The following is a 23,960-nucleotide window of genomic DNA, read 5'->3' on the forward strand; positions in this document are numbered from 1 at the left end:
AACAATGTAAATGGAAAGAATAATAGAGAAGAAACTTAACACTCCATAATTATAAAGATCAAAATTGACTTAAGACAAGAGATGAGATACCTTTCTCCATTTCTGAAAGGGAGGAAGAAATATAGAACATTGTATGTAAAATCAATTGATGTGTTGGTTAATTGTGTTGAAATATATATATTAAAAGACCTTTTTTAAATTAGTTAGCTCTAATGCAAAATAATAATTTTGGGTTATCTTTCCATGAGGTAAAAAACTGAAAAGTATCAGACCTAATAATAAAAGTCTAGTTGTTTAGCACTAGGGTAAGAGAGAAAACGGGAGCAAAAAAAGTTAATAAAGAGAAAAGAAGAGATTTACAAAAGGAAAATGGGAGATTATAAAATCATAGGATCAGAATTTAAGGGTGAAGCATCTAATTAGAGTAATAAGACCTCTAATCTAAAATATAAACTGTTTCATTCAGATGTATTAGTCATGTCAGACTCTTTGTTAGTCCATTTGGGACTTTCTTGGTAAAGATTCTGAAGTGGTTTTCATTTCCTTCTCCAGATTATTCTATTGATGAGAAACTGAGGTAAACAGGGTTAAGTCACTTGCCCAGAATCACACAGATAGTAAGAGTCTGAGGTCATGTTTGAACTCAGAAAGACTTATCTTTCTGACTCCAGGTCTGGTACTCTATTCACTGTAACTCACACTTATCTAGGGATTATTCCAACAGTATAAACACAATTTCTGAAGTACTCTGCTAGGAATCAAGGAATACAACAGCCCCAATGAGATGAACATTTAACAAACAGAACAATGCAAGCCCACCTGCTTAGTGGAGACACCTTATTTATTGATATCCCAGTGTAGCATTTCAATAACAAAGAAAAGTTATTGACATGGCTTAATCCAAGCATGGACCAGAATCTTGTTTTCAAATGGTGATAAAGAATTTGAATTAACTGTCCAAACTCTTTCACATAGCATTTCTCGTAGTCATGTACCACATTGGGAGACAATAAAGAGATCTTGGAAAAGAACAACAGTAACTAGTCTAATGAAGAGACTAAAACTGGTTTCATTTGCACCTAAAACTATTATCTCATTAACTACATGCTAGACCACCCAAACTAACTGGCCAGAAGTTCCAAGCATCACAATTTATGATCAGAAGCAACTATTATGAAGATGCCATTTTTTTCTTTTTTTTTTTTTAACTGGATGTCTTGTTAAAGATGAAAAACAAGATCCACCTTTCAGACTAATTATAAAGGTTATATTTACAGAAAAAGGTTATTCATTCTTTGTGCTCTGTGATACTTGTGAAGTAAATGAGTAGTAAACAGTTACTTCTATTTTAAAGATAGAGAGGATGATGCCCAGAGCTAGTGCTTCTTGTCTGCTAGTCTAGAGGACTGTGGCACTGGAACCCTGGAATAGAAACACAGTGTGTGGGTACTTAAGGCTGCTAAGCTGTGATCTTTCTAAATTCTGCAGTTGAAGAGTTAAATCAACAGCGCTGACCAAGCTACCTTCCTGCCTGTGAGGATCACATTAAGCACATGAGTTAAAGAGATGTAGCGTATGGTTTGTATTAGTGGTGCTCAGCTTGGCAGCTTTCCCTCTGGCTTTCTTCCCTCCTCTGCCCTAACTGCTCCCCTCATGAACTAAAAAGAAAATACATATATACACATATAAAACCAACTCACTCCCCTCCCGTCTCTTCTCCCTGGTCTTGAATAAAACAAGCTCTTAAACTCCTGACCTTCCGCCCAATCACACCCGTTCAGCAGGAGCACTTCACCCAGAGCTTTCAAAAGGAAGAAAACTGCTGCCCTTCAGGAGACCAGCAGCCTAACACAGTCACAGGCTCAAGGGAATCTGGAAGCACAAAGGTGCTTTTTCCAAGAGCCCTTCTCAGAATCAATCCAAAGCCTGACACTAGGTTTTTGTCTGTTTCAAGAAAGAGAGATGTTCCAGAGAAATGTTTTCTTTTGCTTCCTAATAAAACTTAGAAATTATGAATTCAAAGCTTTACCTTTAAAAATTAGGAAACTACATCAGTAACAAAAAGGCAGATAGAAATATTAGTGATACATGTTAAAACTATGGTTAAAACTTTTTTAAAGGTTCTTATGCTTTCACGTCTTAAGTCTAAACTGCAAAGTTTTATTATCCGTACCCCTTGGAAAAGCTTGAGAAATAATTCCCTAAAGACATTATTCAAATTTCCTTTCTAAGTACAAAGGCCCAGACCCTCAACATTCAATCCCACCCAGCCAGAGACCTTACCATTCAAAATACCTTGCCCAAATCCCAAAGGACACCTCTCTAAAGGGATTAAGTGATATACCCTAATGATGTGGTCCTTAGATTAAATGTCTAGAATTCTGAAATCCTTGAGGAAACCACCCTTGAGTTTGCAAAATCGCTGAACAGAAACAACCACTACTAAAAGTACTTTACGAATTTACAATTTAAGTTCAACTTTCTGGTTTGGCTCAAAATTACTGAAGATTTACAAAGAGGGTCGCAATTACCTATGCAACCTACTCCTTAAAGGAGAAAAACGCCTGACTCCTCTACTCATTCCTACTTTCCAAATTGGTGGAGAATGACAAATGAATCTAAAAACTAAACTGGATGAAAGAGGGTGTGTGCCATATAATCAGCTATTTTGCAAAGGTAGAATGAGCTAATTGATTAAGGAAGGGGAGGGCTTTGCCCAACTAAATAGGCTGAATGAGCTCTGGTTTAGTTGAGTGAAGAAGATTCCTAGTCAGGTGGGGTCAGTTTAAATGGCCTTCAGGGTCCTTTTCAATTTGAACAGTCTCTGATTGTAGATGCACCAAAATAGTATCCTTACTGAGATTTCAACAGCCTGCAGCTGTAGACTGGGACTTTCTAAATGACCCTTGCCCTGAATCAACTCATTTAAATATGGTTTTAAAAAGAAGAAAAACAAAAGAATGGGTGGAATTTATTCATAAATCAGAAAATATTATAATGAAATGTTTTAGCAAAACATCAAACAAAAGGCAGGCAAGTTCTATTAATTTAATGAGGCACTGTCAACAAACATTCTCATCCACTCTTTCCATGTAATTATTGGATGTTGGAACCTGTAAACAATTAAAGATATTTTTACAGTTTTTTTATTGTTTCAGTTTTTTAAGAGCAGAAAGAATTGCAAGTATTTTTTTGTTTAAATGGTACAGTGCTTTATATGCACCCTGGCAATATTTAATGTTTCTTTTAAAAATTATATGAAATCAAATAACTATGAAAGATAACCAGCAGAGAAGAGAAATAAGCTGTATGGAGATATAGCAGGAATATATCATTTCAAGTTAGAAATTAATTGACTTATTCTCTCAAGTGATGAAAATCTGAAGAAAGAACCTAAGAGCAAAATAAGAGTTATTTACACCTTGTCGACTTTTTTTCTTAAGGGAGCTATTTTTTCCTCCTTATTAATATAAACAAATGGTGCAGAAAGCAGAATGGAACTAGTATACTATCATAAATTCTGTCAACTGGAATAAAATAAAGGGAGTAGGTAGGAGAAACCTTCTTGGGAAAAATAGATTTGGGAATCTTGGGAACAATGGGGAGTAGATTTTGGGAATTTACTTGCATGGCTAAAACAGAGGGCATTCATGGAGGCACCTCAAAAAAAAAAAAGAAAGCTCCTCCTCGAGATAGTTTACACAAATAACCCCATTAAAGAAAATATTCCTGTGGAATCACATCAAGTAAATGGGCACTTCAGTGCTCTTTCCTCCACCAGCTCTCAACCAAACCTAAACTCAGAAACTTTTTATTTGCTTTCTGCCAATGTGGTACAGTGGATAAAACGCTGGGCTTAAAGTCTGGAAGACCTCTTTTCAAATTTCAGTTCCTCCATTTCTTAGCTTTGTAACTGTTTTCTCATCATTAAACTGTCAATATTATCATCTGTGGCATTACTTCACAGCTTATCATGGGGCATAGATGAATACATACAGCACTTGATTTTGTAAATCTTAAAGCACTATATAAAAGACAGTTATTAACAGAATTTCCAGGGCACCATAATCTTCTTCCAAATGCCTATCTTCAGGACCATTTTATTCTAATCAATTCTCAATGCCACTGCCCAAGTTTCCTTGGCAGCTATCATTTTTATCATACCACTCTCCTTCTTTGTATTACACTGACACCTATCCCAGTATCCTCATTCAATTCTCCCACTTCCCAACTCAGCTTCAAATCCCTTCAATAAGCCACCTGGGACTCCTTCACCAACTAGTCTCCTAACTGCTATGAAACAAAACCACTAAAGGTACTCTTGAATAGAAGATTCTCCAACAACTGTTGGCTAATTCTATTACTGTTACACAAGAAATAAGGAGGTTTCTCTTTTGAAGGCCACAAGACTAGAATTTTGAGCCTTGGGTCTTTGTCAATGTCAATCCTCTCCTTCAAAGTAGGATTAAACATGTAGAGTTCAAATTCTATTTTTACTAGGGAATGAGGGACCTTGAGAACATATTCTAACCAGCTCATTAAGTTAGAAGGATTCAATGTAAGTCACTCAAGCCCAATATATTTCATTGGCTGACTCACCCGGTTACTTCCCTTAGCTACTAGTAGTTAAGGTCCTTCCTGGTTGAGTTCTCATATATACTCAAGTTTAAGTCACAACTTCTTTCACTGATTAAGTGATCTAACCACTGGATATCTCTTAAAGTCTCTTTCATTTCAGTCTCTCCATTCGGGAGAAACTCTGACCCTTAGAGTTCTATATTGGTTGAGAGATGCCTCTTCTGACAATTATCTTAGGAAAAGTGCAGTCATGCTTCACTTCATGCCCTATTCTCTTATCCACCTCGGCTACAGCATCCTCCCACCACCCTCTTCAACATGCATTCTCAATTCTGGCATCGCAAACTATGATCACATCAATGATGATGTTGTTTGGGATAAAGTGAATCAATCTAACCCCACTTACCCTCCTAGTAACTTCCCCTGGACCAAAGTGTCCCTGTTGTTTCCCCTCATAAGAATAAAAGCTCCCTTAGATTAAGAACTGTAAATTATTAACAACCATAAGAAAAAATGTCTCAAATCATTAATAATATGAGAAATGCAGATTAAAACAACCTTAAAATTTCGTGCTCCACCCAGAAAAATCGGCAAAGGTGACCAAAGATGGGAATAATCAATGTTGTAGGAGTTTGGGAAGACAGGAACATAGAGGTATTGTTGTATAACTGTGAATTAATACAATCACTCTGGAAAGCAGTCTGAAATTGTACCCAAAAGATCTTTGAATAACAAAATATTTATAGTAACATTTTTTTGTGATAGTAAAGAACCTGAAACAAGGTAGATTTCCAATAATTGTGGAACAGTTAAAGAAATTATGATATGTGAATGTATGGAATATTATTATGCTATAATAAATATGAAATATGAATATAAATAAATAAATAATGACTTACATGAACTGACTAAAGGAAGCAGAGAAAAGAAAATCTATAAAAGAACACAAATGGAAAGAGTAATGACAAAGCAATTGAAAAGGAATGTTGCAAGCAAACACACACACACACACACACACACACACACACACAAAACAGCCCCAAGAGTGATTAAAAACTCCCACCATTCTTTGCAGATGTGGGGAGTCCAAGATATAAAATATTGCATATATTTTCAGTTTTTTTTTCAATATATTGATTACTTGGTTTCTTCCTGTTTCTTTAAAAAAAAACACAACTCTTTGTTATAAAGGAAAGGATGGCACTCAGGAAGGGACAGGAAGAGAGACAGGAGAAGATTTAAGCAAAGTTAAAAGATACTATTATAATTTCTCTTGTTCTTGTCCTCCTCCTTTTCCTTCTTCTTTGCTTTCAATCTCCTTCTAAGCAGGTTCTTTCCTTATCATCCTTCTACCCACACCCTTTATCAACTCTGGCAACACTTAAGAATCCCTACATGGAAGCCTTCATTTTCCTGATCCTAAGGAATCTGCATTAAAATTGTATATATTCTATCAGATTTAACTCACAATCATGGGGATGGATAAGGAGGGAGGTAGAAAACTGAGGAACTTAAAAGCTTACAAAAAATGAATGCTGAAAAATATCCTTACATGTAATTGGAAAGAAATAAAATAAAGGCTATGAGCACCTTAAAAAATATATTAAAAATCGGGGCAGCTAGGTGGCACAGTGATTGGAGCACCAATCCTAGAGTAAGGAGGACCTAAGTTCAAATCAGGCTTCAGACACTTAACAATTTCCTAGTTACATGACCTTGGGGGCAAGTCACTTAACCCCACTGGCCTTGCAAAAAATCCCCTAAAAATAAAATTTAAAAATTTAAAAAATAGTGAAAATTTTATATAGTCTTTCTTTGTCCTACAACTTTTGGTTCCATGTCAATTAGCAAGTTCAAGTAAATTTTCATCATTTATTTTTTCATAAGATAACTGTCATTTATAGCAAAAGAGGGCTGAATTATAACACAAATATTTGGGGAGGAATATTGTTTGCAAAAAATGCCTGAATTTCTAAGAATAGAATCTAGAATGCATGGACATCATTTATTAATACAAAAAAAGCTAAACAAATGCAGTGTAAACAAGATTACAATTTTAAAATAAGTTTCTTGTATGAATTTTAACCAGATGCCTTGTTATATAAGCATATGCGAATTGTTTTTATGAAAGCAGGTCCAACAAGTCAGCTTTGACTTTGCAACCAACTATGTCAAAAATAATAACAGCTCACATTTCTATAATTTTTCAATGTTTATAAACTGCTGTTTTCCTTCATGATGACTGCATGCTAGATGGTGCAACTCTAACCTCATTTTCTAACTATAATGCAATAAAAATTATATTCACTAAAGGACTTCTGAAGTATAGATTAAAACTTAACTGCCAACTAAATAACCTAATCCTAAAGAATGAGAGGGTCAAAGAACGAATCATAGAAATAATCAATAATTTCATTAAAGATAACAACAACAATGAGAAAACATACCAGAATTTGTGGGATGCAGTCAAAGCAGTACTTAAGGGAAAATTTATAGCTCTACTATACTATTATATATTAATATCTCTAATAATATCAATGTAATATTAATATCTCTAGATTATTACATCAATTAAAAGACAGAAAAAAAAGAGCAGATCACTGAATTGGCAGGTTGAAAAATAACCCTAGGAAAATGACAAATTTAAAGCCCCCAATTAAACACCAAAATAGAAACCTGAAAAACAACAGAGAGATTAATAAAATGGAAAGTAAAAATAATCACTGAATAAATAAAACTAGAGACTGGTTTTATTTTAAAAAATAAATAAGTCATTGAGTAATTTGACTAAAAATAAGAAATAAGAACTCAAATTATCAATATCAAAAATTAAAAGAGTGAATTTACAACCAATAAATTTAAAATAAAAGCCCAACAGTATGCCAAATAAAACTGACAATTTAACTGAAATCATTGAATGTCTGAAGTTGCTGAAATTAACAACAGAAAATAGAATATTTTTAAAACTCCTATGTGAGAAAAAGACATTAAACAAGCCATAAATGATCTCAAATTTCCTAATAAATACTCATGCAAGGCTGGACTTATAACAGTGACACAGAAAACTGTTAAAAATACCAGAAAGCATAATGAATAAATGGACCTTTTCTCAAAATAAGTAATAACTATCCGAAACCAAGAAAAAAGCTCTATCTATAATGAGTATAAACTGAAAGCTTTTCCAAATGATATGCTAACATGAAGCCTTACAGACTCACAGGGAATAAGCACAAGGTTAAAATGATAGAATATTACCACTGAGAGGGCATTTAGAGATTTGGTATAGCTCTTGTTATATAGCTGGATAGATAAGGAAGCTCAAACTCAAGAGAGTCTGGTTAAGAGTTTGCCCAATATCACATATTGGAAGATAAGGGATCTGAAATCCAATCCAATGTTCTCTCCATTACATCATCCCAGATTACTTCCTTTCCCATATGTAGAATTTAGTCACTTTCTTTAAAAAAAAATTCCTAAGTTTTTGATTGCTTTTTGTTTAGGGGTTTTTTTTTTTAGGTTTTTGCAAAGCAATGGGGTTAAGTGGCTTGCCCACAGTTAGGTAATTAGAAAGTGTCTGAGGCCAGATTTGAATTCAGGTACTCCTGACTCCAGGGCTGGTGCTCTATCCACTGTGCCACCTAGCCGCCCCTTTGATTGCTTTTAATAAACAAATGAGAAGAGACTTCAAGCCTACTATGTAGCAAGTATGGGAGTGTTTGGGGAAGAGAAAGCAAAAATGATTAGCAAGATTGATAGATGTCTGCTGTGCTTATTTTCAGCATTGACCAAAAATTGATGTGGAGAAATGACAAAGGGGGACACCTAGACCAGCCTTGTCTACATTCCTGCCCAGGTTGTACTTCTGACTCTTTTTGGAAGCTCACTCTATCCCTGGACTTCTTACATTGGAAGTACTGTCCACCTCTGCAGTCTCTCCCTCTGACTTCATGACCAGGACAACCCTGTCTCTATTCTTCCCCAGACTACAATACTGACTACAAAATATGATCCTCTTGACTTTTGCTACCCTGCCCCTTTCTCCCCAGTCATCCTCGGAGGCAATAGACTTCTATCTGATTTACTGGCTGCAGGTACTTCTTTATTCTTCTTAATCATCCTCAAAAAAACTGTTAAAATGATAGTCAAATAGAGCCCTTATCAATTCCTATCCTTGCTCAAGAAGCTTCCCTTGATTTGTCTCTAGGATAAAATATAAATTACTCTATCTGACAATTCAAGCCCTTCCCAATGAATCCAATCTCTCTTACTAAACAGACTTCTCTCCCATGAAAAAAGTCCTTCCATCTTTCAAATGTGTGTAAATGAGCTGTGTACATAATGACAGAGTATACTAGTTGTACAATCAGCTTCCATGGTTTCAGTGGTACAGAGCACTGGCCTTGGAATCAGGAGAACAAGGGTTCAAATCTGGCCTCAGACACTTGACACTTACTAGCTGTGTGGCCTTGGGCAAGTCACTTAAACCTGATTTCCTCATAGCCAGGGCTATTTCTAGTGGTCCTGATCTATATCTGGTCCCTGGACCCAAATGGCTCTAGAGGAGAAAGTGAAGCTAATGACTTAGCACAGCACCCCCTCCCTCAAATTCAATTCACATGCTTGTCATGGCATCACCTCCCTGATGTCCTGGTCTTCAAGAACAAAGGAGTATCATCATCGTCATCGTCATCACCACCTACCTCTTTATCCAACTATCTACTAGACATCTTGAACTGTATATCCTACAGACATCATTAAACTTACCATGTCTGCAAATGGAACTCATCATCTTTGCCCTGAAATCCCCTACTCTTCCTAACTTTCTGTTAACTGTCAAGGACACAACCATCCTCTCAAAAACCTAGGCTCTCAGCCTAAGGGTCAACCTCAATTCCTCAATTTCATACTCCATCGTCAATAGTGATTAAGTCCTTTCCTTTCTATCTTACTAACATCTCTCATATATTCCCCTTCATTCCTCTGATGCTACAGTCACCTAGATATAAGTTCTCATAATCTTATGCCTGGATACTGCAAGAGTCTGTTGGTTGGCCTTCTTGCCTCAAATTTCTTTCCAATTCAATCTCTCCCCTACAGACTTGGCTGTCAAACTGATCTTCCTAAAACGCAGCTCTGATTGTATCACTACTCTTTGCAATAGTTCCCTATTGCCTCAAATAATCAAAAAATTCTATTTGACTTTTAAAACCCTTCCTAAATACCTCCCCCACCACTTTTCCAATCTTCTTACACTTTACTCCCCTTCAAATATTCTAAAATCCAATGACAATGAGGTCTTCACTGCTCCTCACATACTATAATCCATTCCCTTAACTCCTGACTGTCCTTCATGATTAGGATCTCTTCCTCCTCATCTCTACCTCCTAGCTTCCTGACTTCATTCAAGAATTCACTAAAATTCTCTTTTCTCTGTCCTCCTTAATCTCTTAGGCTTTTTCTCTGAGACTAATTTATTGTGTGTGTGTGTGTGTGTGTGTGTGTGTGTGTGTGTGTATCTTGCTTGTGTATAATTATTTGCAGCTTGTGAGTTCTTTGATAGCAGGATTATTAGTGTGTAATTGTGTATTTCCCCAGTCTTAGCAGAATGTCCAGGACATAGTTTTATTGTTCAGTCTTGTCAGTTGTGTCCACTCTTCATGACCCCATTTGAAGTTTTTTTCAGCAAAGAAGCTGGAGTGGTTTGCCATTTCCTTTTACAATTTTCTTTTGCCATTTTACAAATGAAGAATCGAGCCAAAGAGGGTTAAGTGGCTTGCCTAGGGTGATACAATAAGTATCTGAGGCTGGATCTGAACTCAGGAAAATGAATCTACCTAACTCCAGGCCTGGTGCTCTATCTACTGAGCCACCTAGCTATCCCAGAAGGCACTTAATAAATTCTAGCTGACTAAATGAATAAGTGATCTCAGAATTTTAATAATGGAACTGAGAGAGGACTTAGGAATCATTTCTAAGTCCACAAATTTTGGAATTGTGAGGTCTAAGACCAACCAAGTAGGAAGAGCAGAGGTAGCACTAGAAAGCTGGGTCCCTGATTCCTGGGTCAAAATTCTTCCTGTGGCATCCCACAGGCTTAATCATTAAATAGATTAATCAATCCCAAATGCAGAAAGCCAGTTCCAACAAAAGAGAATTTCCCAGGTCTGGGAACAAATGGGCCTAAGATCTAGGCCCAAGCAGACCTCAGAAAATCTGAAGTTTAGGTGACTCTGAGGACGAGGCAGCAACTTGCTTCTTCTTTCCCTCTCTCCCTGAACAGTATAATCAGGCCCAGCTGGTGACAGACATGGGCAACAGGGGGAAGGGATCTGTGGCTAAGGCTCCTGCCCTCGATCAGAGTGAGCACAGGCGGTGGGGAATGCAACTGTTTATTTGGAGTGGCTGTGCTCCTCCTCTTCACGGGTTCAAGCGGTCAGATATGTCTAAGCCCATTAGCAAACTCTGACGGGGATGTCACTTTGTTTGGGGAGAGGGTTCCTCTGAGTTAAAAGCAGCTGCTCTGCCATGTCCCCAAGTGCCCGCTGGGTGCTGGCTGTCAATCTCTCTGACCAAAGGTTAGGGGGGCTGAGGTGAGGTCAGGAGGAGTCATAAACCTTGGCATGTTGTGAAATGTGTTTCAAGAAAGATGGACCTTGTTGAGCATTCAGCCCCAGCCGGGAGAGAGCAAAAATCCAACTCTGCTTTGCCCCAGATTGATGTGTTTTGGCAAAAAGATTCAATGTCAGGGATGATGTTGACAGAAAGGCTCATACAGCATACTACCTAAATTCTACCTCACATTCATGGAGCTCTTCCTGTAGTCCAGCCCCATCCCCTACTCCCCACCCCCCCAACCTGGGCTCACCCCCAACCCTGCAAGGATTATTGTGTCACTTGCTAAAGAAGGACTCAGACTCAGAAAGGTGAATAAGCTCACCTGGGGTGGACCTTGCTACCTGGGCAAAGATTCCTTCCCCAGTTACTAATATTAGATCACCAACTCTACCTGCCCACTTGCTGTCTGGATTGTTTTGCCTGCCATCTTCATTTCTGCTTAAACCATAGACAGCTTAAAGGATATTGCGGAACCAATTCCAGAGTGCTCTTATCTCTTCAAAAACAATTACTAGGGGTGGCTAGGTGGCCCAGTGAATAAAGCTCTGGCCCTGGAGTCAGGAGTACCTGGGTTCAAATCTGGTCTCAGACACTTAATAATTGCCTAGCTGTGTGGCCTTGGGCAAGTCACTTAATCCATTTGCCTTACAAAAACCTAAAAAAAAATCACTAGAAGGCAAAATTTTATCAACAAACAAAACCACAAAAATACTTTCTCAAACATCTTCCTAAATTCTGGAACAATCTAATTACGAGAGAAATTCAAGATCAAAATCCAGGGCCTTCCCAGGACCATCAGGAGCATGGCAGCAGAACATTCAGTCCACAAGGAAGTTTCACTTCCCATGGTCCTGAAGAAGCTCTTTGGTTCACACATGTCATTACACTCAGAAAAGGTCTCCCCAATCTAAATTTCACTTAAAAACTATTTCTACAGTAGTACAAGCTCATATCTGGGAAACCAGGAAACAAAACTAATTTATTTTTATTTTTTTGCTTCATATCCCATGCTTTTGAAATGAAATTTGTTTTTCCCCTTCTTGTCATGAGCTCAGAGGTCTCAAAACTCTAAAACTCTCAAGTAGGACTAAGGGGAAAGAAAGTTCCATAGGAATTCTGGTGCTAGGAAAGTTATTAGATACTATCTAGTCCTACAACTACACTGAGGACCAAGATCAATAAGGTGAGAATTGCTCAAAGTCATACAATTAGTTAGTCACTGGCAAAGTTGGGGCAAGAACCAAGGCCTTCTGATTCCTAGTGCACTGTTTTTCCATTACATTGTCCTGCCTCTTTCACCAAATCAAACTGAAATGAATTCACAAATACAACCTCGATCAGGGACCTATGAAGACACTGGAGCATTGTATCAATTTACTTTCTCAGTATTTCAAAATATCTTCATTATTAACCAAGTTGGAACAACTTCAATAATTGAGATGGCATCCAAATTTCATTATAGAAGGCAGATTATTTTAAAGTGGAAAACAAAATCATCAATGACTTTTGTGCATCACCAATGATATCTGGAAAATACTTGCTGTTCCCATTCCCAGTGAGTAACAAGGTAGAAGAGAATGGATAGAAAGTATGAGGAAATCTCTGGAGTCCCTACCAACCTAAGAATCCATGAACATGGTGCCCAATAGGATACTAACTTTTCAGTTATGCCAGGAGAACACAGAGAACACATCGGAATGTACCCTCTTTGCTCTGGTGGCTAGAGGGGCTGATGGGGACTGTGGGAGGAAGCATCACTGGACAAAGGTGATGACTGCTCACTTAGCACAAGCCTTAGTGAACTGACATTTCTTGGCAGCAGAGCATTAATAATTGCTTGTACTCTTTTAGGCTGTCATTCTTCATTCCTTCAACAAAGGCAAGCCATTACTGTTGTCTCTGTTGAGTTACTGAGGACCAAAGGAAGTAATGTTTGTACAGTTTTACAGTGCTCCACACAAGGCCTGGCACACAGCAGTCACTTAATCTTTCTTCTTTCTCTACATGCAAATCCTGTGCTAGGACCATAAATATGGGCTGGGACCCTCATGAACATGCAGCCTGACTGGGGACATCCTCACTGGGACCTACCACCCACAAGGGGAAGAAGGCAATCCCAAAGTTATGTAAGGGAGAAAGGCTACTAAAACACAGGAGATTTTTCTAACAGTCCTGCCAATTGAGTATCTTGGTAAATATAAAGGTTTGGCACGTTTATGAAAAGAACTTTCATTTTAGATGTGTAGAGGCAGAAGAAAAGAGAAGGTAACCTCTTACCAACCTAATAATTCCTACATGGAATAGGTAAGGAGGTAGGGAAAGAAAAAAGTGAGCAGAAAGAACTTATCCAAAGCATCCTGAAAGGACCAAAGCCAGGTTTACAGTAAATCACCCAGATGGCAGCAATTCTGCAGGTGAGCTATTTCCTGTAATATTTCTTTTGTGGGACTTGTGGGGGTCTGTGACTAAATGAACAAAATGATACAGATAAGAAATCTGCTCTTCCTCTTCACATCAAGCTCTGTCTTGGGGAAGAAAGGGAGAAAGGAGACAAGACTAACCTTCAAGGCAGGAATCTCCACATTATCACCAAGGCTGACTGAGCCTGAAAGGATTGTTCCTGTCATAACTGTGCCTTGTCCTTTGATGGAGAAACAGTGGTCCACAGCCATGAGAAAAGGTCCTGAAGGGTCTCTAGTCGGGACGGAAGCCTGTGACTTCAGGAGCTAGAAAACAGACAAGAGATATTACTGCCCTGCAATGAAACAGCCCCAAAACACGGAGGCCAGAAGAGGATAACTAAGCCTGCCTCATGAGTAATTGTTACTAAGCAGAAGCCTGGAGGGGATGAGCAAGGGACTAGAAGAAGCTCTCCAAGAATCCATGCCCTCTGGACTTGGTAATGGGGAAAGGGAAGTGAGCTTTCTTCAGATCTCTCCCCTAAAAGAAGGGCCTGCTCTAAGTTCTGTGCTTGTTACTTTTTCCTTTTCTTTCAAATTAATTCTATTTCTTTTGGGGGGACTGCAGACTCAATGGCTCAATATTCTGTATGCTGGGTTTAGCATATGGGACACTGTCAATACTAATTACCCACAAATAAACAACAGCACATTTATTATTCCTTTTATTTTGAGACTCTGATTTCAGTTGTCAAAAAAGAATTTTGCAAAGAAATGTTCCAAAGTCTTAGTCTTATGATAACAATTCTTTTTGGAAAAAGACTTTAGAATTCAAAACAGACTTTGGCCCAAGGTTTATGAAGAAATTTCTTGGAGGAATATACTAATATCTTTCATAGCAGCATTTTTGTGGATCCTTCCTTCACAAAAACAACAACTGTCTCGTGCTCCCAGACGAGTGCTCTCTGGGACTAATAAAAAGTAACAAAAGCCTTACACATAAAATGTTTGTTTTGCTAAGTCAGCAAGATCAGCAAACTCTAAATCATTAGGAACTGTGGCATAGAACTGGGCCTGAGCAGAGGGTCAATTGCTTCAAGAGGCCCAGGTAGAAGACTTAGAACAGTCTCTAAAAGAAGTCATAACCACAAGACATGCCTCGGCAGCCTGTTATGGATACACACTAGGTCCATTTCCATTCTTAGGCTCCAGTATCACAGTTGCCTCCAATTAACATCATTGAGCATGAAGAGAGATGTCCTAAAGTCTTAGTCAAAGAGCCTCCAGACCATGCTCCATTGTGCTGCTTGGAATTTGGCCCAACAGACAGTCAAAGACATTGTTGTAATTATTACTGTTGTTGTTGATGTTATTATTATCATTCTCTCCTCCAGGATTCATGTGGCCCCAAGAGCCCATGCAAGATGAGCCCCACTTTACAGAAGTTCAGAGACGGGACTCCAGTTGTCCAAAGTCATACAACTGGCAAGCAGGATCCCAGTGTCCAGAATACAGGAGTTCTAACGTCAGGGATACATTGTTCTTATTTTCTCTTTACCACCCCCCTCTTCTCCCTCAATTTTTTCTCCCCTTCTCTTTTCAAATTCCTTAGTGCTCTGGTAAATTTAACAAGAAGTATTTGCCTCAGAAACAAAGAGAAAGAGAAACGCTGCCAAGAAGCCAGAAACATCGCAAGTAAAGCAGGCAAGAGAAGAGGAAAAGGACAGGGAATGAATGGGCCAAGTAGAAGGAGGAGTAAATAACCACCCTGCAGAAGTCTGCAAGAGTCATGGCTTCTCCTCATTTCCCAAACAAGTCAGAGCACTACACAAAGGTGAAGTGAAGAAAAAGAATGGGGAAAAAAACTTGGGACTACTGGCTAACTCTTCCCTAAAGGTATAATAACCACCTTCAGGTAAAACTGTCAGCAGCATCTCAAAGGAAATGTGAAGAGATATTTTAAAAAATAGAGTACATTAACATCCTGCTGTGCCCTCCCAATAAGATGAAATGGAATAAGGAGCACTCTGGAATAGCTGCCACCACTCTCACCCCCCACTGCACCCCTCAACTCCTCCCCTTCCCCCCCCCCCCCCAACTAAAGAAGGACACTGTCTCAGTTTAAACAATTCATAAACACTGGCTGTAAAATCCCCTCAGACTCCTGCAGCTGAAAACTGAGAGTTGCCATCACCGACGCTGGTTTGGTTTGTTATTGGAGGGCTCATGAGCCCTGGATGGGATGCCCTGCTCTGTTATCCCAGGCCTGCTGGCTTATTATTTCTGGGCAGTTCTCAGCAGTTGGTGATTCTGAGATCAGGAGCTCCGAGGCAGCCCCAATGACCTCATCCCAACAGGGAGTTCAGAATCACTAGGCTACTCCTGCTGCTTGATTATTGTAGGCTGCTCATGAAAGTTCGACTGAGGGTATGTTGTCCTGATTTGGGGATGGAGAGAGGCAGCATTTGAGCTATTCTTCAAAGGTTACACACAGGTGAGGAAAATGGTCTGGTGAGAAACCTGGCACATCCCCTAAAGGAACCACAGGTAGAAGGAGGTTTAGAATGAAGGGCTATTCATGTGAGCTCAGGGAGGTTAGCGCTTTGACAAGAAATCCTAAAAGAATGAGTAATGAATGAAAGGTAATATATTTTTGTTGAATTTACCTCAATTAATTCTGAAATGCCCTGTGGAGTCTCAGTTTCTGGGGCCTCCGGTCCACCAGGCTTGGCTGCAACAGGGATGATGGGGGAGCCCCGGAACCTGGAAGAGAAAAATACTTGTCTAGAATGAATCCAAGATGGTCCATCAGAATCCAAAATAGCATTTCTCTTGAGGCTGACTTCCAATTCACAATGTTTTGTTCAACTGTTGATTAAAGGACAAATCCATTCTCAGGTTTCAATTTAGATTAAATCCACCAAGGACCTTTCCCTCCTGTTCTTATACTCTCCTGTCACGGTGTCAGGAAGTCAGCAGAACTTCCCTGATCTTGCAGAAAAAAGATTTTGGAATACTCTTAGCCCAACTACCTCTTTCACTATCACAATTATCAATGCCATCTTAATGCATTCCTAAAATGTCCATTTCCAGGCAGTATGGGATCAAGTACTAGAGAAGACAATTAAGACTGGTTCTTGTCCTCTGAAACCTTGCAATTTTTGATGAAAATATTGTTTCAAAGAAAAATAAGTCCCAGGACTTAAAGATTAAAACTATGTGCAAATCTAGGAAAAATAGCAAAGTTCTTGACACAGCATGCCTAAGCATGTCAAGGCAATGTGCATATTTGGAGTAAATAATGAGGAGACTATCTTGACAGTGATCATGTTTTGACTAAGTGAAGCAAGACCAGCTCCTCTCCTTTAATCAGACTAGAATGTGGGCCCTAAGATTTAGGACCTGAATTAACATATAGGGACCCTGGAGACCAATAAAACTTGTCAAGAAATCAGAGTACTAGCCCTTAGACATTTTAATTCCAATATTAGTCAAACTTTAAACTGAACTATAACAAAAATAAATTTGATTTAAAAATTAATCCAGAGAAGACAAGGGATCCAGACTGGATCAGTGGTCCTGTTAGAATAATGAAGTCCCAGAAGAAAGGACTTCTCCCAAAGAAATGCTGAGAGGAGTCCAGAGCACTAGTGCTGCCTACCGAGACAAGAAGATGCAAGGGCTCTTCTGGGGATGATTTAACAAACAGTTCCCCACAAAAGCAAGCACACTGGGATGTGTCATCTGTATGATCTACAATTTCTCCAACCCTTCCATAAGTCTTGACAACCCATAAGAAAAATTCAACCTGGATTCATTCCTAGGTGGGTTTGCCAAATAAACAGTCAACAGAAGATGATTCCACTGTAGCTGGTCTGAGGCAAAACTTGAATTTTCCTGCTCTCTCTCTCTCTCCCCTACAGCAGAATTCATTCATAAAGAGCCCTGCTGCCAACTGCTGACTGGTTTTAAAATGTAATGTTACCTGTGTTTTATTGCATTTTTATTTATTTATTTATTAAATATTTTCCACTTACACTTTACCTTGGTTCTGGCTGCCCTACATCGTGCTGCCTGTCAGTGATAATAATGAGGGATAAAAGCTCAACTTAGCTTCACTGCATAGGATACTCCTGGATGAATCACACCCTGTAGCCATCTATGGTAACAGTGACCCACAGCATTAAATCTCCAGGTTTACAGAGTCCATTTATTGAACTGAGGCTTTCCTGCTTCTGAGGAGGAAGAAGCTCTCTGTCCACCACACCATGCTGCCCAGATAGTGGGAATGGCCTTCTACCTCTGAAGGTACTCCAACAGAGTTTAATAACTCTATTAGATCCCCCTGAGTAAACTGAGTTTCTCCTAGGTTACCTGGGAGGAAAGTGAAGTGCAGAGAGATTGAATGACTTATGCTTTGGCACACACAGCACTGAGGCACCACAATCCTGTTTCTTGATCTCCAAGGCACCATCTCACCATTATTAAAAGAAAAAAAGGTCTATGGAATAATCAACGCAGTTAAATACATGTATTAAGGGATCAGAAATCCAAAGAGAAAATGTTATCATGATTTGAATCTACCTTAAGGAGACCACAGCAAATTCATGCCCAATTATCTCAGAGAAACTCCAATCAACCTGAGTTTAATTTAGTACATGAAACCAGGGTGGCCAGGGGAGACAGAGAAAAGAAATTTGACATGTGGAAGTCCCAGAAGGTATAGTTCCTAGAATTTTTATTCCAAAGAAACCTTGAGGAAGTTGCAGGTCAGGAAAGGACTCCTACTGGGATAAAGATCTTGTCCTTCAGCACTCCAGAGTGCCCACCGAAGCTACCATTAACACCAATTCTGCTCTAAAGGGTCCCTGCCAGGTCAAGGAAGACTAATGGCTGAACTGGTGTTGGTACAGCTCCTTCCCATCATGTTTGCAGTTAACAGACTAATGGATCAAATTCCTCAGTCAGGACAAAAGCAATCTTTGATTGGTTTGAGGATGACAATGGGGAAGGAGGTAGAACGGGGGACCGGATGGGTTTTTATTACATGATTTAAGCAGCATTGATTTAATGGCAAGTAGATGATGCAAAAATATATTGAGAATATAATTTTTTAAACTGTCTGAACCCAAATATTTTCATTGTATTACAGCTAAATAAATCTAAATTATGTTTAAATATATCTAAATGCAAAAAATTGTCAACCTCCATAAGTTGCCCAGGTTAAATGAAGCGGGAATTAAAGACCTAAACAACCCTGTATCAGAAAAAGAAATTCAAAAGTCATTATTGAAATCCCTAATTAAAAATCTACAGGATCAGATGGATTCATTAAGTGAATCCTATCAAACACTTAAGGAACAATTGGTTCCAATTCTATATAAACTCTTTGGAAAAATAGGGGAAGACGGAACTCTGCCTAACTCTTTCTATGACACCAATATCATACTGGTACCTACACCAGGAAAAGTTAAAACAGAAAAAGAAAATTACAGGCCTATCTCCCTGATGAATATAGATGCAAAAATCTTAAATAAAATCTTAGCAAACAGATTACAACAAGTTATCACTAGGATAATACACTATGACCAAGTAGGATTTATCCCAGAAATGCAGGATTGATTCAATATTAGGAAAATTGTTAGTATAATTAATTATATCAATAACAAACCTATCAGAAATCATATGATCAGGGGCGGCTAGGTGGCATAGTGGATAAAGCACCGACCCTGGAGTGAGGAGTATCTGGGTTCATATCCGCTTTCAGACACTTAATAATGACCTAGCTGTGTGGCCTTGGGCAAGCCACTTAACCCCATTTGCCTTGCAAAAAAACCCTAAACCTTAAAAAACATCATATGATCATATCAATAGATGCTGAAAAAACTTTTGACGAAATGCAGTACCCATTCCTAATAAAAACACTAGAGTGTGTAGGAATAAATGGAGTGTTCCTCAGAATAATAAGCAGTATCTATCTGAAACCATAAACAAGCATTATATACAATGAGGATAGCCTAGAGGCATTCCCAATAAGATCGGGGTGAAACAAGGATGCCCATTATTACCATTACTATTCAATATTATATTAGAAATGTTAGCTTAAGCAGTAAGAGAAAAAAAAAGAAATTGAAGGAATTAGAACTGGGAAGAAAGAGACAAAACTCTCACTATTTCCAGAAGACATGACGGTATACCTAGACAATCCCAAAAAATCATCTAAAAAACTACCAGAAATAATTAAAAGCTTAGTAAAGTCACAGGATATAAAATAAACCCCCATAAATCCTCAACATTTCTATATATGACTAGCAAGATGCAGCAGAAAGGAATCCCACTCAAAGTAACCTCAGACAATATAAAATACCTGGGCATCTCCCTGCCAAGGCAGACTCAAAAATTTTTTGAAAACAATTACAAAACATTTCTCACACAAATAAAATCAGATTTAAATAACTTGACAAACATCAACTGCTCATGGATAGGCCAAGCTAATATAATAAAAATGACAATTCTGTGGCTTAACAAACTATGGCATATGTATGTCATGGAATACTATTGTTCTATTAGAAACCAGGACAGATGGGAATTTAGGGAAGCATGGAAGGATATGCATGATGCTAAGTGAGATGAGCAGAACCAGAGAAACATTGTACACCCCAACAGCAACATGGGGGTGATGATCAAAGTTGATGGACTTGCTCATTCCTTCAGTGCAACAATCAGGCACAATTTTGGTGTATCTGTGATAAAGAAGACCATTTGTATCCAGAGAAAGAACTGTGGAGTTAAACAAAGACCAAAGACTATTACCTTTAATTTAGGGAAAAAAACCCCATTATTTTCTTATGTAATTTTGCCATCTCTTATGCTTTATTTTTCCTCCTTAAGGTTATGATTTTTCTCTCATCAACATTCAACTTAGATCAATGTATACCATGGAAACAATGTAAAGACTGGAAAATTACCTTCTGTGGGGGTGGGGGGAGGGAAGCAAGATTAGAGGAAAATTGTAAAACTCAAAATAAATAAAATCTTTTTTTAAAAAATGACAATTCAGGGGCAGCTAGGTGGCACAGTGGATAGAGCACCAGCCCTGGAGTCAGGAGTACCTGAGTTCAAATCCCACCTCAGATGCTTAACAATTATCTAGCTGTGTGGCCATGGGCAAGCCACTTAACTCCATTTGCCTTGCGAAAATAAAAAAAAACTAAAAAAAAAAACAATAAAAAAATAAATTTTGCAAAAAAAAAAAAGACCAATTCTGAGGGGCAGCTAGGTGGCGCAGTGGAAAGAGCACTGGCCCTGGAGTCAGGAGTACCTAAGTTCAAATCTGACCTCAGACACTTAATAATTACCTAGCTGTGTGGCCCTGGGCAAGCCACTTAACCCCCATTTGCCCTGGCAAAAATCTAAAAAAAAAAGAAAAAAGAAAAAAAGACAATTCTACCAAAACTAAACTACCTGTTTAGTGCCCTACCAATCAAAAATTCCAAAAAAATTACTTTAATGAGTTAGAAAAAAGTTGTAAGTAAATTCATATAGAGAAATAAAAAGTCAAGAATTTCTAGGAATTTAATGAAAAAAGTGCAAAAAGAAGGTGGCTTAGCACTACCTGATCTAAAATTATATTATAAGGCATCAGTCATCAAAACTGTTTGGTATTGGCTAAGAAATAGAGTGGTGGGACCAGTGGAATAGACTAGGTGCAAAAGCAGGAAATGATTATAGTAATCTGCTGTTTGATAAACCCAAAGAGTCCAACTATTGGCATAAAAACTCTCTTTGATAAAAACTGCTGGGGAAAACTGAAGGTTAGTATGGAAGAAAACTTAGATTAGACCAACACCTCACACCCTATACCAAGATAAGATCAAAATGGATACTGGATCTAGATATACAAAACAATATTATAAGCAAACTAGAAGATCAAGGAGTAATTTACCCTGCCAGATCTATAGAAAAGGAAGCAGTTTGTGACCAAGGAAGAGATGGAGAACATCATTCAAAGCAAACTAGATAATTTTGACTACATTAAATTAAAAAGCTTTTGCACAGACAAAACCACTGTAACCAAAATCAAAAGAAATGTAGTAAACTGGAAAAATTTTTGCAACTATTATTTCGGACAAATGACTCATTTCTAAAATATACAAAGAACTGAGTCAAATTTTCAAAAAAACAAGCCATTCTCCAATTGACAAATGGTCAAAGGATATGCAAAGGCAATTTACAATTGAGGAAATCAAAGCAATTCATAATCATATGAAAAATTGCTCCAAAACATTACTTATTAGAGAAATGCAAATTAAAGCATCTCTGAGATACCACCTCATAGCTCTCAGACTGGTCAATATGACCAGAAAGGACAATGATCAATGTTGGAAGGGATGCAGGAAATCTGAGACACTAATACATTGTTGGTGGAGCTGTGAACTCATCCAAACTTTCTGGAGAGAAATTTGGAACTACACCCAAAGGGCAACAAAAATGAGCATACCCTTTGACCCAGCAACACCACTACTGGGTCTACACTCTGATGAGATGTTAAAAAAGGGTAAAAACATCACTTGTACACAAATATTTATAGCAGCCCTGTTTGTGGTGGCAAAAACTTGGAAATTAAGTGAATATCCTTCAATTGGGGAATGGCTTAGCAAACTGTGATATATGTAGGTCATGGAACACTATTGTTCTATTAGAAACCAGGAAGGATGGGAATTCAGGGAAGCCTGGAAAGATTTACATGAACAGATGCTGAGCGAGATGAGCAGAACCAGAAAAACACTGTACAACCTAACAGCAGCATGGGGGTGATGATCAGCCCTGATGGACTTGCTCATCCCCTCAGTGCAACAACCAGGGACAATTTTGAGCAATGGAGAATACCATCTGTCTCCAGAGAAAGAATTAGGGCCTTGAACAAAAACCAAAGACTATTACCTTCAAATTAGAAAAAAAAAGCAGTATATTATTATGTAATTTTACTATCTCATACTTTTTCTTAATTAAGGATATTTCTCTGTCATCACATTCAACTTAGATCAATGTATACCATGGAACCAATGTAAACACTAACAGAATGCCTTCTGTGGGGGGAAGGAAGCAAGAATGGGGGGGATTGTAAAACTCAAAATAAATAAAATAAAATTTTTCTTTAAAAAAAAATTTTGCACAGATAAAACCACTGTAACCAAGATCAAAAGAAATGTAGTAAATTGGGAAACAATTTTTACAACTAGTATTTCTGGTGTTAAAGTAGTATGTCTTGACTTCTCATAAAGTCAACAGCTTCCTTTAGCTCCATTCTACATCTAAAGGATTTGTTTTCCTCAGAGAGCTTTCTTATCTCTTTTTTCTATCTGACCAATTCTCCTTTTTAAAGCATTCTTCTCCTCAATAACTTTTTGAACTGTTTTATCCATTTCACTTATACTGGTTTTTAACTTTATTTTCATCAGCATTTTTTTGGATCTCCACTAAGCTGCTGACTTTTTTTCATGTTTTTCCTGCACCTCTCTTATTCTTTTCCCAATTTTTCTTCTATCTCCCTTACTTGAGTTTCAAAATAATTTTTGAGCTCTGATTGAGCCCAATTTCCATTTTTCTTGGACTCTTTAGATGCAGAAGCTTGTACTTCCTCATCTTCAGACTGAGTACTTTGATCCTTCTTGGGATCATAAACAATGTATTTCTCAATGGTGTTCCTCTTTTTTCTGTTTACTCATTTCCCCAGTCTGTGCCTGGTTTTGGGATGCTTCCTGAGTTTTTGAGTATTATTGGGACCCCCCCCCCCCAAGGATCTCAGTGTGTGAAGCTCTGTCTTCCCTCCTGGTCTGTGAGTGAACACAAGCCCACCCCTCTGCCACAGGGCTGAAGTTGGGGGAGGGGAATGACCCTGTTCTATTTTGGGGGGGGGCATGTCTAGACTGCAATCAGGATCTAAATGTGGTCAGAGCCCCAGAGTCCTGCTCCAGGTACAGAGGACAGACCTAGGAAGTCTCTCTCCACTCCCCTATCTTTGGTAGGCTGAGCACTCAAGGTTCAGTTGCCTGGGGGCTCCTACTTACCAGCTCCACCTGCTTCCTGGATCTGAGCTGCCTCAGCCACCACTCCCTATGTACCCTGAGGGCTGGGCTTCAAGCACTAGCTATGGCAGAAGGCTGTCCCACCCCCCAATCTTCCAAGTTGTGCCCAATGGTCCCTGGGGCATAGGTCAGGAAACTGCCCCAGCAGCCATGAACCCCAGCTCCTAGATACCCTGGGGGCTGCCTCTGAGAGGCTGGAGTTCCTTCACTCTGTCAGGTGTTTTTTTTTAACCCCTTGGAGCAGAGCCTTTCCACTATTTTGCAGGTTACCTTGGTCTGA

At 38.5% G+C, this 23,960-nt stretch overlaps 1 protein-coding gene across 1 annotated transcript in view; it reads right to left on the reverse strand.

The window, feature by feature from the left end:
* Window positions 1-23,960, reverse strand: part of EEFSEC (eukaryotic elongation factor, selenocysteine-tRNA specific) — a 305,088-nt gene that overhangs the window by 174,297 nt on the left and 106,831 nt on the right. The window contains exons 3-4 of the mRNA XM_074198418.1: window positions 16,259-16,355; window positions 13,755-13,919 (exon numbers count right to left, since the gene is read on the reverse strand). Coding sequence (XP_074054519.1) covers window positions 13,755-13,919; window positions 16,259-16,355 — 262 coding nt within the window. The remainder of the gene's footprint in view (window positions 1-13,754; window positions 13,920-16,258; window positions 16,356-23,960) is intronic.

The sequence above is a fragment of the Macrotis lagotis genome, chromosome 8, assembly GCF_037893015.1.
Source record: "Macrotis lagotis isolate mMagLag1 chromosome 8, bilby.v1.9.chrom.fasta, whole genome shotgun sequence".
NCBI lineage: Eukaryota > Metazoa > Chordata > Mammalia > Peramelemorphia > Peramelidae > Macrotis > Macrotis lagotis.